The sequence below is a fragment of the Gallus gallus genome, chromosome 25 (assembly GCF_016699485.2).
Source record: "Gallus gallus isolate bGalGal1 chromosome 25, bGalGal1.mat.broiler.GRCg7b, whole genome shotgun sequence".
NCBI lineage: Eukaryota > Metazoa > Chordata > Aves > Galliformes > Phasianidae > Gallus > Gallus gallus.
The window spans coordinates 1,874,619-1,890,937 of NC_052556.1; the positions used below are offsets into that span (position 1 = coordinate 1,874,619).

General features: G+C 59.0%; 1 protein-coding gene across 29 annotated transcripts; it reads right to left on the reverse strand.

The window, feature by feature from the left end:
- Window positions 1–96: 96 nt before the first annotated feature.
- On the reverse strand, window positions 97–16,152 carry TPM3 (tropomyosin 3). Of its 29 annotated transcripts, none has more exons than NM_001397434.1 (11): window positions 14,004–14,170; window positions 11,564–11,697; window positions 10,716–10,833; window positions 10,408–10,478; window positions 9,010–9,085; window positions 8,468–8,530; window positions 8,313–8,382; window positions 6,593–6,671; window positions 4,677–4,746; window positions 1,668–1,790; window positions 97–1,121 (listed from the first exon to the last, which is right to left on the reverse strand). In NM_001397434.1, the coding sequence occupies exons 1-10, from the start codon at window positions 14,133–14,135 to the stop codon at window positions 1,713–1,715; spliced, it is 891 nt and encodes a 296-aa protein (NP_001384363.1). In that variant the 5' UTR covers window positions 14,136–14,170; the 3' UTR covers window positions 97–1,121; window positions 1,668–1,712. The 29 variants fall into 29 exon arrangements, with proteins under 29 accessions (NP_001384363.1, NP_001384364.1, NP_001384366.1 ...); XM_046903947.1 differs by lacking the exons at window positions 1,668–1,790; window positions 9,010–9,085; window positions 14,004–14,170 and adding exons at window positions 9,575–9,650; window positions 15,603–15,728; window positions 15,992–16,152 and having other exon boundaries at window positions 99–1,121; XM_040652398.2 differs by lacking the exons at window positions 97–1,121; window positions 14,004–14,170 and adding exons at window positions 15,603–15,728; window positions 15,992–16,152.
- Window positions 16,153–16,319: the final 167 nt, after the last annotated feature.

Here is a 16,319-nt window from a genome sequence, read left to right on the forward strand (position 1 = left end):
CGCGCCAATTCACCTCAGAGTCCGTGCGCGCCCCCCGCCCCCCCACCCCCCACCCCTCCAACGCGCCCCAGCGCCGAACTGATCGAGGCACCACGGTGTGGAGAGATCGCTTTTTATTTCAAAAGACAGTAAGACAAGTTCTCAATTTAGTATCAAAACACTCGACATGGTTCTTTTTTTCCTCCAGATTGGCCCCATAACCGCGACGAGCACACAGCGCCGGCCGGGCCTGCCTGCGCTCGGCCTCACAGACACCACAGGATGAGACGTGAGAGCACTGCAGGCCGGGGGGAGAAAGGCCTCTGCCCTGGGAAGGCAGAACTGCTTGGAGAAAACGAGGGTTGGACTGAAGCTGTCAGGCCGAGCCCACAGCTGAGAGGCAAAGCACTGAATGAAGGCAGAGCCATCCCTGGGCACTGGGGGCCATGGCTGTGTGAAACCCATGAGAAAGGAAAGGGAAACACTGGGGAAGAAAAGGGGAACAACCACCAACCCAACAGCTTGAGCTGTTTGGAGAAGAAGGGGAGGGGGGGGAAAAAAAAAAAACAAAACCAAACTGCTTTTGCTCAAATTGCTTCTCCACAGAGTTACCTTAAAGCTGAGAAATTGAACTGCTCGTTTGGCAAACAGCTCTCGGAGCAAAGCGTGCCCAGCCCAGCCCCACACCCACCTCCTATCCCCCAGAGCGGGCTCAGAGCAACGGGTTCAAACCAAACTTAAAGCCCAGAGCTTGGTGGTGTAGCTCACCAGCATCACTTACTTGGAATGTTTACAATGGTTTGCTACAAAAGAAAAAAAGGTAGTTACAAAATGTGTACATCTCAAACATGCTCCCCTGACATTATTGCATTGTTTATTTCCCTTAATAACGCTGTGTGAAGCTCTGCCCAACCCAGTGACCTCTAACCCTGAGGTGAAGAAGCAGAGCTGCATTTGGGCAAGTTGGCAACAGAAAGGAAATGGAGCCCAAGGGTTAGAGGGCAGCGGGGGCTGGGCTGACCCCGGGCGTTGTGTGGCAGAGGCAGCAGCGGGGCTCCATTACATCTCATTCAGGTCTAGCAGGGTCTGGTCCAGCATTCGTTGCGTGCAGAGATGCTCCTCTTTGGTGGATTTCAGTTTATCTGGCAGGGAGCAAGAGGCAGAGTTACAAGTCAGCTTCAGGCAACGGAGAGACCTTTGCCAAAGAAAGCTCACGCTAGCCCCTTCCCAGCATTCTCAAACCATGGGTGCCTGGCTGGTTGCAGTGAGCAGCTCTGGAGTTACCTGTTTCCTTGTAGCCCTCGTCTCTCGCACCGCTGGTGCTCTGCAGGACACACTTTTAGCTAGTGCCGTAGGCAGCATTGTGCATGCAGGTGCCTCAGACCGCAGCTAGCTTCCCCCAGGGCTTCAACACTTCAGACAGCAGGCCCCCGTGGCCCAGCAAGCCACCCAAGAGCAACTTAAGGATTAAACACATTTAAGAAACCAGCCCCTAGGATTACAATGGATTGTGCCCCCTTTCCCCCCAGCACAGGATAGAGATGCCAAGCTGGCCACCAGGACCGTTGCTACCTAGCAGCGGGGAGCAGACAACCAAGGAGAGTGGGAACAGCAGGCAGTGAGCAAATAGGAGCAGGGTGCTGCAGCTCTGCCCAAGGCTACAGGCAGCTCGCACAGTCGGTTCTCACATTGTCCTTAAGCCAGGAGGAGAGCTCAGATCAGCAACTAGCACTCTAGGTGCGCTTTAGTCCATAGGTGAGCCCACCCATACCACTGAAGAAATCCACACGTCCAGACACCGGGTAGACACGCTGTAGGAAGATGTCCTTTAGGAACAGGCAGTTTCTCAAAGCTGCTTTCCACCTCCCAGGGGTGCCAGGGAGGGGCTGCAGCCACCCCAAGGTCAGAGACAGCATACGGCACACACAGCAAGCAGCATCTCTCCTACAGCACTAGCTACTGCAGCATCTAAGGGTTCCCTGCAGGCACTTAAGATACAGCTTCACATCACGGGTTCACAGACTTACTCTCAAGACACCCATAAGCTTTCCCAACCCATCCTGGGACTCCACAGCTGCACAGAGATGGGGCCCCAGGCACCACTACGTCCCCCAAACCTCTGAGGTCAGTCAGGACTCAGCTACACAGGAAAGTACTACAGGTGTGCAGTGTCTCACAGACCACGAGGTCAGTCATTTATTGTTAGAAGCCATCATTCCATGCAGCAGGAAATCCTACAGTCATTCAGCTAACAGTAAATTAAGTTCTAGCACGTGACAGGTATCTTCCAGCAGGCATGAGCCTGACTTCACACCAGCCCTCTCTCGGTGGGTGCAGCCATTCTGGTTCCATGGAGGAGCCAGGCAGACCCCCATGCAAGTGAACAGGGCTGTTAAAAGATCAGCCGAGTCTGAGAGGTTTCCCACTGAGAATACAGGTTACTTTTATAATAATAATAATTAAAAAAAAAAAGCTCTTAAAATAAGTTAGAGAAGAAATTCAACCGCCCCATTCAATAGCAGCGGTTGCATAGAATTTGCAAGTCTGCCAGTCTTAAGAGTGATCAGATTTCAGTGTGGTCCACAGCATTGGTGGTCGCAATTAGCTTGCTTAATGGCATTAGTGGGCCCCCTTCTCAGTCACACAGATCATGCAGCGTTAGCTTCAGCTCGTTAGAGAGCAGGCGGTTTTTCTCGAGCTGGCTGTACAGGCGCTCTGCAGCAGCAACAGGATTAGGGGAAGAAGAGGAAGAGAGAAAAAGAGAGAAAGGGCAGGTTAGTAGAGCACCCAGAGGAGCACATCAACAGCCTGCCTCTGCAGCACGTGCCTCTGAAGATCGAGCCTGGGCTATTGCACAGAGGAAGCCGGGAGGAACAAAGGTTTATCGCACTCGAACTTGCTTCTCAGCTCAGGAAGATCGCAGTGGAAGCCAAGTGGAGGCAGAAATGGAAGTGCTGCCAAGGGTTTGTGAAGGCAAAGGAAGGGAGAACACCAGAAGAGTCTGCAGGCTGGGCTGCACCATACTCAGGGAAGGAGAAGGACGTGGGATGTGCTTTAAGCCCGTGGAGGGCTCTGAAGAAAGAAGCTGTCCTACAGCAGCTGAACCACAAACACCTCCCGGGGTCCGATTCCTGCACTTGGGGAATTCCAGGCAGTGAAAAAAATCCCTACACCACAGCTTCCAGCCTGACAGAAATCATCCTCACTAACTGCAGTGACACACACAGCACGCCACCGCCGCCTGATGAGTTAGCACAAAGCACAGCACAGCTGCTGGCTTTCCATCTCACACCTTTCAGGTGCGACGAGAACCCCCAGGAACCGACAGCAACCTCTGAAGGAGGACTACGCTGTTCCTCATTACTTTCAGTCTAGGAACGACTGCTCCTGAGCAAGGCCTGTCCGTGTGAAGTTCAGGTGTTCACCTGGGCAGTCACAGCACACCCCCACCCCACAGACCCACCCTGACAGCCCCACACATGGGGAAGAGCTCCTCCTCACCCAGCACCTGCCCCAGCTGCAGCCCGCTCTGCAGGACAGAGGGTGGCAATGCTGACTGTCCCATCTTCCAAGCCGAGGGACAAAGCAACAACTGGAAGAGCTGACAATTTCTGCCCTACTGCAATCCAAGCAGGAGCAGATGGAAGCTGTGCTGCAGGGGATGGGTACACCAGTGCCAGCCTGCCCTGCACATAGGCTCCCAACACTCTCTGCCCTCCCAGCTGGGCCTGGGTCTCTGGAGCAGCAGGAGATGGGAAGGAACTGTGGTCATTGGAAGGGCAAGCAACCAAAGGCTGGGGTAACAGCTCCCAGCCAGCATTACTGCTTGTGGACAGAGCCCTGACAACCCACCCACGTGAGGGAGCAGCCTGACTGAAGTAATTAGCGTGACCTTCCGAAGACCTCAGGAATGGCATCTTAACACAGAGCAGCCGCTCACATCAGCGGGGCCGCAGCAATGCCTGACCTGCTCCATTCCCCACCCAGCCTGCAGGGCAGCCTCACAGCCACACGGAGCTCCATGACCCGTGCCTTGTGGTCAGCTCATCTGCACCTGCAGCAATCCTGTGCTGGGAGCCCAGCCCGTGGCAGCCAGCCTGCACAAGCCCTGCAATCCCGTCAGACCAGAAGCCTCCCAAAACCTCCCAGGGCAGGAATTGCATCACCCGCCCATCCATCCATCCAGCATGGAGTTCCACCAGGATGAGCAGGGAACGGGCTTGCCACAGCCCAGCCTTCAATAACGTTGTTTGCAACACCCACTCCACTCCATGGGAGCAGGTAACAAACGCAGAGCCAGGACCTCCCTGTGAGCAGAGGCCATTTGGCAAGGGCAGGGAGCACCACGCCACCTCCAATGGGGAGAACTGGCAGGCAGTGCTGGCTGGAAGCCTCCACCCACCTGGAGGCAGTGACAGAGGCCATCCCCCACACAGCCAGACCCCCCACCTCAGCTGCACAGCTGGGTACCAACAAGGATTCTCACTTCTGGGGCGACAGCTCTGCAAAGCATCAGGGCACCATCTGCAAAGCTTCCCAAGCTCTTACTCTGAGATTCCTTACAAAAGTGCCTCCTCCTTCCCTGCACCAGAGAGGGGACAGCCCTAATACAGAGAGAGGACAGGCTGGGGCAGTTCACGTGTGTGGCCATGCTTACTGGGAGTGCCATTTGTGTGCAGAGCCGGGTGCGCACAAACCTGAGGTTCAGGGAACCACGGGAGATGTCCCATTTCACCAAAGCTCGATTCCTGAAGGGCTCTTCGGGCCCTGTGGCAGAGGAACCAATCCAGAAAGGAAGAAGCATTGGAGAAGCCACCATGAGGCAGCACAGAGTTACAAGAGGCAGATCAATGTTTACAGTCCCAGAGCAACCAGAAAGACTCCAGACTCACACCAGCAGTGATGTGTTAAGTGCCTGCAGCGGTGCTCAGTGTCCTGCTGTACACCACACCCCAAGGCTCCTCTGCCACTCCCAGCCCCACACAGGAGCCAGAGTGCTGCTGCGTGAGACCCCTGGGACTGCTGCCCTCAGCCCCGCCACGCTGCAGCTCTGACCCCTGAAGCAGGAGCCATACATACCCACCCCATGCACAGCACCCAGACTGGTTCTGCCCTGCTGGATGTCAGCCAGAGGTATGTGCTATTGATCAGCTCTCGCACCTCACCAGGTGTGGTGGCTGCCCACTGCAAGCCAGCATGTGACAACCAATGCCAGGGAGTGCTACAGAGCAGGCAGGTGAGGAGCGCCTTCAGCCAGACGGAGCAGACACAGCTGGACGACGTCCTGCTACAACACAAGCGCCCTACTTCACCCTACAGAGCATGCTGTCCACCAGGGCACCGTGTGCAGAGCTGCAATTCACATCTGTGAGCTGATAACACCCCCAAAGCGAAACATCCAGTGCATTAATGAAGTCTGTATTCCACCAAGGCCCAGGAGGTTACACCAGTGTGAAGGCAACATTGCAACTGTTACTCTAAAGCAGCAGCAAGTGGTCACTAGAAACCCATTTCTCAACAGCACCAGCTCTTCTATTCATACAAGAGTTGTTTTTCCTTAAAAAAGGTGACATCATGCTCAAGTAAGAGGCAAGAGAAATACAAAAGGCGCTTTATGGCTCTCCATAAGATATGCAGATGAGAACAACATACTCCCAGCTACACCCAGACATTGAAAAGGGCAGCCCCTCAGAGCACGGCAGTGTCTGGCACATCGGGTCAAACAGAGGGAGCTTTGTTTAGGAGCAAGCGCAGCATAACCGGGAGCTGCTGCTGCCTTCAAGCTTCAGCATCCTTACAGCGCTCATTCCCAGGGATGCCCCGTGCACCGTAAGTGGAAAAAGGTACTGGAATTCAGAGCCAGATGACGAGAGCATGAATGCAGAGTGCAGATGCAGAACAAGCCACCAAGCAGAAAGGTAAATCCAAAGTGGAGTTTGGAATCGCAAGACTTATCTGTGTGAAACAGAAGGAGACACTGGATTGAAGAGAAACGCAAGTGTTTGTGCACAGCAAACTTGGCTGGGGGGGCTCTCAGGTGCTGCGTTAAGGCTCCTCGCAGTGCAGGTTCCTGGCCTCTCCCTGGTTAGTGGTAAGGACTGTGCAGAGCAGCTGTTAGCAGGACTCACCGCCAAACCCAACACAAAGCCAAGGAGCAAAGTTGCAGAAACGCGTTCAGCTACTTCCACAGATCAGACCGTGGTCCAGTCCGCCTCAGGGCTGTTATGGCAATCCCTAAGGAGCCCACTTGAGTGCTCCTCTCCCAGGAGGAAGCCCAGACCGCAGCCTGGTGGCTCCAGCGGGCAGTTAAGGCACAGTACCTTAGGGAGCCTTCCCCAGTGGGACTGGAAATTGCACTCCTCAGAGTTCGAGGCAGAACCCTTTCAGGCCAGCACAGCTCTTGGTGTTACACATGCAGCTCACAGGGCCCTACAGTTAGAAGGCAGCATGCTGCAGGGCAGCCTCCACAATCCCAGAGGCACAGATCTGTAGAAGTAACCTAAACAACACAGTGCCATTGATTCTCCAGCTATGAAAATCACAGCAAACCAAGCAAGCTCTGGCGGTCTAGCCTGCTGAAGCGAGAGGCAAACACCAGCCAGCTCATATTTACATGGAAGTCATGTCATTCAGGGCGTGGTCCAGTTCCTCACTAATTGCTTTGTACTTCAGTTTCTGGGCATAGAGCTCATCTAGAAGAGGTTTAGGAGGAGAACAAAAGGGAAACAATGAGGGAAGGCACAGGAGTTCTTCCAACACCCTGGGGCAGGAAAAGCAGTGTGGGATTCATGACCAGAAGAAAAATGAAGTCAGATGGGAGCCACCACGGCTGCGCTGCGTGGCTGCTGATTCCTGAGCAACGAATGGGAGGTTTCACACAGCCTGAGGACAGTCTGAGCGGCTCAGACCCCACAGGCTTGTGAGAACAAGCTGCTCAGCCAGGTCAGCATGAGCCACTGGCAGCAGGAATTCCAGGGGAGGGCAACTCCACCTAAGGAGACGATTGCTACAGCGAAGGAGAGCACGGATCAATGAAGGGCTTTGTTCTCACCTTGGGTTTCAATACAAAAACCTGTTTGGGAGAAGTCAGTTAGGTAATAGCGGTGAGCAAGAGAGGGAATTCCCACTCTGTGGGATGAGCTGAACAGAAGGGCCACACCTGTGCTCTCCATCAGATAATGGAGCAGAGTGGGGATTGCCACCTTCCATGGGGGTGGCAGCCTTGAGACTCACACCGGTGTGCTCCCAAATCACGCAGAGCCGGCAGACTCCTCCCAGCACTGCTGCCCAGGCTGCAGTACAGCTGGTAGTGTTATTAACTGCTTCCCAGGGCCCAGAGAGTTTTATCACTTGTCATAAACTAGGTCACCTCAGCAGCAATACCAGAGAGCGGAGCCAACCCTCAATCAACGTCTTTCGAGGGCAGCATGCAGGGACTTGGAGTATTCGCAGCTCCCCTGGACCACGGGGTGGCTCAGATTGCTGCTTGGCTGCAGTTCTGGAACAGCTCTGCTGACAACGCTGCTATTTCTGGAGTAACCCAGGAGTTTTATCCAGGCTGTAGGATGTGGCTTTCCATCTCCAAGACCTGGCACTAAAAGGCTGCTAAGGCCCATGCTGTGGCAGGAGGCCTGCAAGAGCTCTGGCTCGCCAGCGTGGCTGCTTCAGCCACAGCTATCTATGTAAGAATCCACAGCCTCAGATCTGGAGGCAGCTGGAGCTTTCTCCTTCCATGGCTGGGAGAGAGGACAGACTGCAACAGCAGGAATGCTCCTGAAGTACTGTGAAACCAGGAGGAAAGGAGCCCAGCGTCAGCCAGACAAGAGAGCTTCTGGCAATTGTGGGCAATTTTATCTTGAACCGATGCTGGGGAATCTCAGTCCTCCCGGGGGTTGGTTCCTTACTGACTGCAGTAATGCTGTCTGCAGACAGGCCACATGTATGGAATTCCACACAAAAGAATGTTATTGTAACCAATTCCTGTGAGTTCAGGTGGTTCCCCCCCCGCCCCTTGCCACTCCTTAAATGGGGTTAAGCTGGAGCACGGGAATCCAGTTACATTCCTGAGGACAGGACAGCCAAGATCACCACTCACACTATCTGTGCTATCAAGGCAGGGCGTTGGGAGGCTCCAGGGCTGCCTCAGCACGGCCAGGGAGCTGCTGCCAGGGCAGAACATGGCCCGGAGGCACCAGCTCACCACAGGCAATGGGTTCAGCCTCACTCCAAGCAAATCAGAGCAGCACTGCTGCTCCCCAGCTGCCCGGGAGGCAGCTGTTCTCAAGCTCCCCACTCATCACCACATCCTTTGGCTTCCCCTCCCCGGGATGTACCTTCCAAATCATCGATGGTCTTCTCCAGCTTGGCTACAGAGCGCTCAGCGAACTCAGCACGGGTCTCCGCCTGCAGACAGGAGTGAGTCAGTCAGTGCAACGGCTTCTGGTACGAAGGACAGATCCACCTGATCCACCCCGGCGCCACCGCTCACCTCTTTGAGTTTATCAGTCAGGATCTTGATCTCCTCTTCGTATTTATCCTCTTTTTGGGAGTACTGCGGGGAAGGAAAGGCATCAGTGATCTGCAGCCCTCAGCAGCCTCGTGCATCTCCCACTCTAAAGTCTACAGCTACAAAGGGACACTTCAACTCCCCACCGCAGTGCACATGCCCACAAACTTCCAAACTCTGAGCCCTTATCCTCCTCCAGGAGGGCTGGGCCAGACAGCAAGTCCCACACCATGCACATTACGTACAAACTCAGGCACAGAAAAACTCTCATCCCAGCAGCACTGACATCTCAGCTGCTCAGTCCGCCCCAGGGCAGGGGCACAGACAGACCTCCCGCACTCACAGCTTCTACAGTCAGCATCAGTCCTGTGCTGAAATCCACCAGCTCTCCTGGGAAAGCAAGCACAGCTCTCCTGGCTTGCTTAAGGCTGCAGCTGCATTATCTCCATCCCAGCGGGTGCTCTGCTGTCACACACCCTTCCAGCAAAACAAACGTTTCTGGCCCTTGGAAAAAGTAGCCCTACCTTCTCAGCCTGAGCCTCAAGAGACTTGAGATTGTTGGTGACATTCTTCAGCTCCTCCTCCAGCTCGGAACATTTACTGTGGGGTTTCGTAAAGAAAGAGGGGAGAAACAAGGAAAAGAAGTGGGAGGGAAAGACAGGAGAGACGAGAAGTGAATCCATGTGCAGGGGAGAGCAGGGAGTTCTTCAGGAGACTGTCTGCGATCAGACGGGATGGGACCTTGCTTTGAAGCACTTCTGCAGAAAGCAAGTTCCCTTCTAGCCTCCAAGGTCACGTTTTAGATACGCTGCCAGCGCGTGCACAAGGCACCAAGCAGCACAGCTGAGATGCACACAGATTCCTGCCAGACCTGGCGTCCTCGTGTAGAAGCTGCAGGTTTATTCTGCTGTAAGGAGGGAAGCTGCTCTGACAGACAGATGGACAGCTGCCACCACTCAGACAGGAGTGCTCGGGCAGAGGACAGAACATTCCAGGAGAGAGAAGGACGCAATTAAGCTGAGGGAAGGAGCGTAGCGAGAAGACCACAAGAGTTCTGGTTTAATGGTTCGAGAAGGGAACGGTTAGTACCTTTTCTTCGGCAACAGACAGACACTTCAAGTTCTGGTCCATCACTCTGATCTGCTCCTGCAGCTCCCGGACACGACTGTTAGTGACGGTCACATGATGGCACAAGCCAGGTGGGGGCAAGGGTCAAAAGGAGCACCAATAACACAACACCGCAGAGCCAAAAAGGGGCAGGGGAGAAACACAAAGAAGTCATGGTCACGACATGCATGTCTGGGCAGGAAGCACAGTGCTGCTGCTGCACACATGCTGGCTTTGTTAGACAAGGCCCACAGTACGGAAAGGCCCTGGGCAGCTCCTGGAGGCACATGAAAGGAGCCCGAGCAGCACACCTGGAATCTCTGCTCCAAGCAGAAGCTCGGCTTGCTGCTCAGCAGTGCAAACATCCCTGGTGACCACTGGAAATACCGAGGGAGGCCCGAGACCAACCTCAGCCACAGCTCTGCTCTCAGCTCCTGGCCAGGAGCCCTCGGCCATTTTAGGCTGAGCACCGTGCGCCCACGTGCCCCATAGCAGTGTGTGCACATCCAGTGACCAAACAGCAGTGCCGGTGGATACCAGGTGGAAGAAGACTGACCTTGCCAGCTAGAGAGGCACTCATGCAAAGGGGCTGAACATCTCTGCTGCAAGGCACAGCGTGCTGATTTTGATGCACACAAACTTCATTCTCAGTGGATCTCATCCTGCTCAGAGCGGGAGATCGCTCCCAGCTCTTCCGTTTGGAGATCTAAGCCCACCCTGTACTTCAGGCCTTGTGTAACAAGGTTAGAAATGCCATCGGTGTTAGTTCCCATGCACAGGTAGACATGCCAGTCACATGCAAGCAGATTACTCACGACTCTGCAAGCTCAGCTCTCTCCTCAGTACGCTCCAGGTCTCCCTCTATGATCACCAGTTTCCGAGCAACCTGGAAGGGAAAATCAGAGTTCACAGCAAGGAAGATGAAACCAGCTCTTCCTTCTGCAAGTATTAATGGGAATGCCTGCAGGAGCCACTGGTGTTGCCAGAGTCACTGGCTGGGGGAAGCAGTGCAGCTGTAGGGCCAGGCCCTCCCCACACAGTGCTCCTGAGAGCACAGTCTGCAGGAAGAGCAGCCACCTCTCCTGGCCAGCATCAGCTGCACGACAGCATCCAGGGCTCTCACCTCCTCATACTTCCTGTCCGCCTCCTCTGCAATGTGCTTGGCTTCCTTCAGCTGGATCTCCTGCAGCTCCATCTTCTCCTCATCCTTCAGAGCTCTGTTTTCAATGACTTTCATGCCTCTGCCCCCAAGAAAAGCACAGCAAAGGGTGATGATTAAAACAAAGCCCCACAAACCAGCAGCACAATGCACATCAGAGCGTGAACAGCACTCCTCCCAAACACAGCGCTGCCCTGCTGAGCCACCGCACCTCTGAGTGCAGAGGACAGCACAGGAAAGCAGTGCTGCTGCTCACAATTAACTGCTCCTTTGAGCACTGCTCCAGCAGCTCATTGGGCTCCCGGAGCACAAAAAGCACTGCTGGGAAGAACAAGTCAGGCTGCCGTAGGGACTCCGTGCAGGCAAGCCAAGCACTTCCAGGCTGAAGCACAAGGAGAGCCAAATCTTTATGGCAGACGTAAGCCAGGTCAGGCTGCACACTACAGTGCGGGGTGCATCAGCCAACTGGAAGCGCTGCTGAGACCACTCCCCTCCAAATCACATTCCCAGCTCAGGAGCTCCGGGCCAGAAGGGAGCGTGCAGCAGGAGGTGAAGCTCCCCCACCCTCACCACTCTGCCCAGGACCCACTGCTCCCTCAGAGGGAGACCCAGCAGCACACGGCCCCGGGCTGAGACAGTCCCTGAAGGCCAACAGCACTGCTACAGCAGCACATCAGCAGGTCCTCACTCCCACGCCCAGCCTCGGTGTGGCACCTACTCCCCACCTCCAGAAGCTGAAGACGCCGACATCCCAGGGCCCTGGGTAGGGGCACACCTGCATGGCTCACAGCACAGCAGCCACCCCTGCTCACCTTTCGCTTTCATCCGCAGCCTTCTCAGCCTCCTCCAGCTTCTGCAGAGCGGTGGCGAGGCGCTCCTGGGCCCGGTCCAGCTCCTCCTCTACCAGCTGGATGCGGCGGTTCAGGGATGCCACCTCTGCCTCAGCCTGTGGGGTGCAAGGAGGGCAGCTCAGCCTGCAGCCAGCAGCACGGGGCAGCTGGGGATCGCCCACAGGCCAGCAGCAGCACAGAGCAAGCCAAAAACCAAGTCGAGGAGCCGCATCCACTTTCTTACACCGAGCCCTGCATTCCAAGATAAGCCTGGCAACATTTCACACGGGCTCATCCACGCAGCAGCCGCTGCCACACAGGTTTCTCGCCTGTCAGCTTGAGCCGACGTGACAGTTTAAGCCATAAACGCTAAGCGGATGACTTACACTAATGTCTCTTCTCCACAGCTGCTGTAATCCTGCCAGGCCATCAATCAGCCCTATTTATCCGCTGCTCCAGCGCGCCGTGACAGCCGGCATTTAGCACCAAGTCAGTTTACTCATGTGATCCGGACACGGGCGCTGCTCAAATCGAGCCCTCTCAACAGCAACTCAAGGAAGATGTTCGGCTCCGTGCTCAGAGCTCTGCCTGCCCCGCTGAGCGGCCACCCTGCAGCTCCTGAGGCTGCGGCCCCACTGATCACACAGAGCAGAAGTCTCACCCATCCCAAGCCAGGCTGGGAGCCACTGCCCAGCAACACGTGTCAGCACGACGCTGGGAGCCCACGGCTCTGCTCATTGCCCAGAGTGCAATCGCAGCAGCGACCAAGGTTTGAGTGAAGCAGCAGAGCTCAGAAACCACCACCCCCAGAGCTACAGCACCAACACGGAGCATCTGCTCCACAAAGCCCTGAGCAGAGCCTGCAGGGCAGCCTCAGAGCTCCAGGGACACCGACACCCCGAGAGCAGCCAGCATCCCCTTCACCAGGATTTCTACACCGCTACCAAAATGGAGACAGCTACAGCCATTTCCCAGCAGTGATCTACTGCAGAGCCCAGCCCAGACACAGATGAAATATCCCAGCCACCAGCAACGAGGCCACGCTAAGCACACCGGCCGTGCCCAAGGAAGGAGGCGCAGCAAGCAAAGAGGCCGGCGCTGGAGCACGGCTCACACCCTGCCTCCCCCCAGCACGATGCAGGAGCACTTTTGCTTTCAGCTGCAGGCACACCCTGCCCTTCGCCATGGAAACCCGCAGCACTTTGATGCACAGCGCTCTGCTCTGCCCCGGCGCTGCTTCGCAGGAGGAAGTGGTCTGCTCAAAGAGGAACCAAACGATGCACTGAGCAGCACCGGGAAGGACGAGAGGAGCCTATTAAGGAGCTTTAACACCGATGGACCCCCTCCTCCTCCTCCTCCCAGCAAATGGAGGCACTTTGCCCCCCCTATCATTCCCCCCTGTGGGGCGCACCACCCCGCAGGCAGCGCTTCCCCATCCCGCTGGGACTGCAGGACGGAGCCCTCCCAGCGCTGCAGTGACACCTCCAGGCAGCCCCGCTGCCCATCGGCACCTCCCCATCGCCCCCCCTTTTCCGTCAGGAAGCGAAGCCTGAGTCAGAAAGCCCAAACAGGGAGCCCAGCCCAGGGCAGAGCCATCCAGCACCGCTTCCCAGGGCACGGGGAGCACAGCCCGGGCCGCAGGCTGAGCTCAGCTCCAACACACGGATAGCACAGATCCGCTCTCACATAACAGCGCTCCAGCAAGCCGGGTGCAAGCATGCACGTTGCCATGGCAACACTGCTAGTGCGGGAGAATTCCTTATGTGGCTGCGAAGAAAGAGCCAGCGGAGGGCTGGGAGTGGCCTGGCTGTGCCGCACGGCAGAAGCTCCGCTGTCAGCGCTCAGCGCCGGCCCAGCACCGCTGCTTGCGGGCACCGGAGCAGCTCCGCCTTCGGACGGCGTCGCAGAGCTTCGCGGCCACCCCCGCGGGCCGCCGTGCCCGGCTGCTGCCCCGCGCCCCATCGAGGCGCCCCAGGACCGGGGCGGGGCTCCGGGCGGCCGCTCCCCGCCGACCCCCGCCCACCCCACGGCCCTCCGCGGGCGCAGCGCGGCGTTCCTTCCCGGAGCGGCGGAGCCCCCACCGCACGTCCCGCAGCCCCGCACCCCCCCGGACCGCACAGCACGGCCGGGCCCCCCCACCCCGCCGGCCTCCGCGGGACCCCCCCGCTCCCGGGGGAGACGGCACGGCCCGGAGCACGGCTCGGAACCCCCCCGGGACCGCGCAGCGGACCCCAAACGGAGTCCCCCCAGCGGCACCGCCCGCATTTTGGGGCAAAAAAGTGAAGTTCGCTGAAAGCGGCCGATCGCGCCCCTCCCCCCCCAGCGCGGAGCAACGCGACCGCAGCGCCCCGAGACCGCGTCGGGACCCCGCCGGGACCCTCCGGCGTGCGGCCTCCGCCCGGCGCCCCCCTCCGGTCCCCACCTGCTCGCGGTTACGGCGCTCGGCCTCCACCTCCCGCTGCAGGCGGTCCGCCCGCTCCTCGGCGTCGTCCGCCTGCTGCTGCAGCACCTGAATCTTGCGCTTCACCGCCTCGATCGTGGTGGCCCCCGCCATGGTCCCTCCGCTCCGCGCCGCGCCCGCCCCGCCCTGAAATACCGGAACCCGCCGCCCCGGCCGCGCCGCACGGGATGTGACGTCACTTCCGCTCCCCCCCTCCCTCCCGCTCGGCCGCGGCCGGATGCGCCGCGCCCCTCTCGGGTTGCCATGGCGACGGCGCGCACCGCGCGGCCTACGGTGGGCCGGGGCCCGACCCGCGGGGACGGGAGGGCGGCGGGGCGGCCCACGCGGGGTTTGAACCCGACCGGTGGGCAGCGAGGGAACGGCGACGGCCCGAACGGAGCGGGCCGTGCCACGCGTGGCGGCCCTGCTGAGGTCCGGTGCCGTGCGGGAGCATTGGGGGCGGCCGTGGGGCAGCGCGGCCCGTCCCGTGGGTGAGCGGAGCCGCCCCCCCCCACACAGCCCCCACGCGTGCCCGCGCCCTCAGCACTGCTCTGCCCCACACACCGGCCCTCCGCGGGCCTTATACGGGCACAGCGGCCGCCGTGCATTCCCGGGGGCTGAGCTCACCCCCACCCTCCCGCTGTGCCCCCGTTCCCAGCTCGGCTCTGCTCCAAACCCACTGCAGGCCGTGCTGAGCTCAGCCTCCCCTCACCTCCTTTCACCTCCCTCCCCTCCCCTCACCCCACCCCACCGCACCCCATATGGACTGGCAGCCCCTCCACCCCACCCCATAGTGACTGGCAGCCCCTCCACCCCACCCCATAGGGACTGGCAGCCCCTCCACCCCACCCCATAGGCACTGGCAGCCCCTCCACCCCACCCCATAGAGACTGGCAGCCCCTCCACCCCACCCCATAGGCACTGGCAGCCCCCAGAGCCCTCCCTGCCCCTCTCCAACCCCCCCCATGAGCCCCAACCCAACACCGGCGCAGCCCCAATCCAAGTGGTGCCGCTCACGCAGAGCAAAAGGGGGGGGGGCTGAATAAAGGTGTGACCCAACGCTGCGGATGGAGCGTGGCAATGGGGCGAGCGCAGCACAGCGGTGCCCTCTGCCACCTCCGAGTGAGGGACAGCACCACCATGGGGCCGACGGACCCCCAGGACCCCAAACCGGGGCGGTCGGAAGGAGAACGGCCCAGCAAAGGGGGGGCGCGGGTGCTTCGGTGTCCCGTGGGGGTGACGGCAGCCGAACCGGCAGCGATGGCGGCGCAGTGACGGCCCCGAAGGCCACCGCAGCCCCACAGGTGCCAAACAGAGCCGCGGTGCCCACGTGGCTGCCGAAACCCAGCACGGCCGGCGCCATTGTGTGCCTGGAAGCGGCGGCCAACAATAGCAGCGCTGTGCGGTTTGTCCTCCGTCCTTCCTTGGCGTCGCTCCTCCGCCCTCGGCCGTGACGCCGCGCTGCGGGGCTCAGCGCTGACCCCATCTCCGGGGCCGTCCGCCCCCTCCCCGCTCTCAGCCCCGTTTTGGGGACCGTCCCCCATCCCCGCGCTGGGCTTCGGCTCCCGTCCCCATACGCACATCCGCCGCCTTCTTCTCCGCCAGCTCCAGCTTCTCCTGGGCATCCTTCAGGGCCTCCGAGTATTTGTCCAGCTCGTCCTCCGTCCCCTTCAGCTTCTTCTGCATGGCGGCCAGCTCATCCTCCAGCTGTAACCACCGCAGCCGTCACCACACACCCCACCCGGCTTCCCCCCAACGGGGGGGATCCACTCCTCGCCCCCATTCTCTCCTCCCCACCCCCCTCCCCACTGTCAGCCCTTCACAACCACCCGACCACTGGGTCTGAGCCCATGGGGAGGGGGTGCTGCCCCACAGCGCGGCCCCAAACCCCCCTATGGGACGCGGACCCCTTTGGCTCAGCCCCGCTGCCCGTTCCCATCCAGCCCTTCCCGGCTCCCATCGCACCCCACCTGTTTGCTCCTCTCCTCCGCCTGTTTCTGCTCGGCCTCCGCCTGCTCTGCCCTGTCCAGGGCGTTCTCCTTGTCCAGCTTCAGCATCTGCATCTTCTTCTTGATGGCCTCCATGGCTGCGGGGGCTCAGCGCGGCGGGGCGGAGGGCGGCACTCAGTGGCACCGCTGCCCGCTGCTGCCCGGTTTATGGGTGCGCCCGGCTCCGTGGGCGCGGGGGCTTTGCCTTTCTTGGCCCTCCCCACCCCCCCCAGTGCTCCCAAAAAGTCTTTGCTCGGGACCCATTGTCTGCTATGGGGGGGGGTCCGGGCGGCCGCAGCCTTATTTGGGC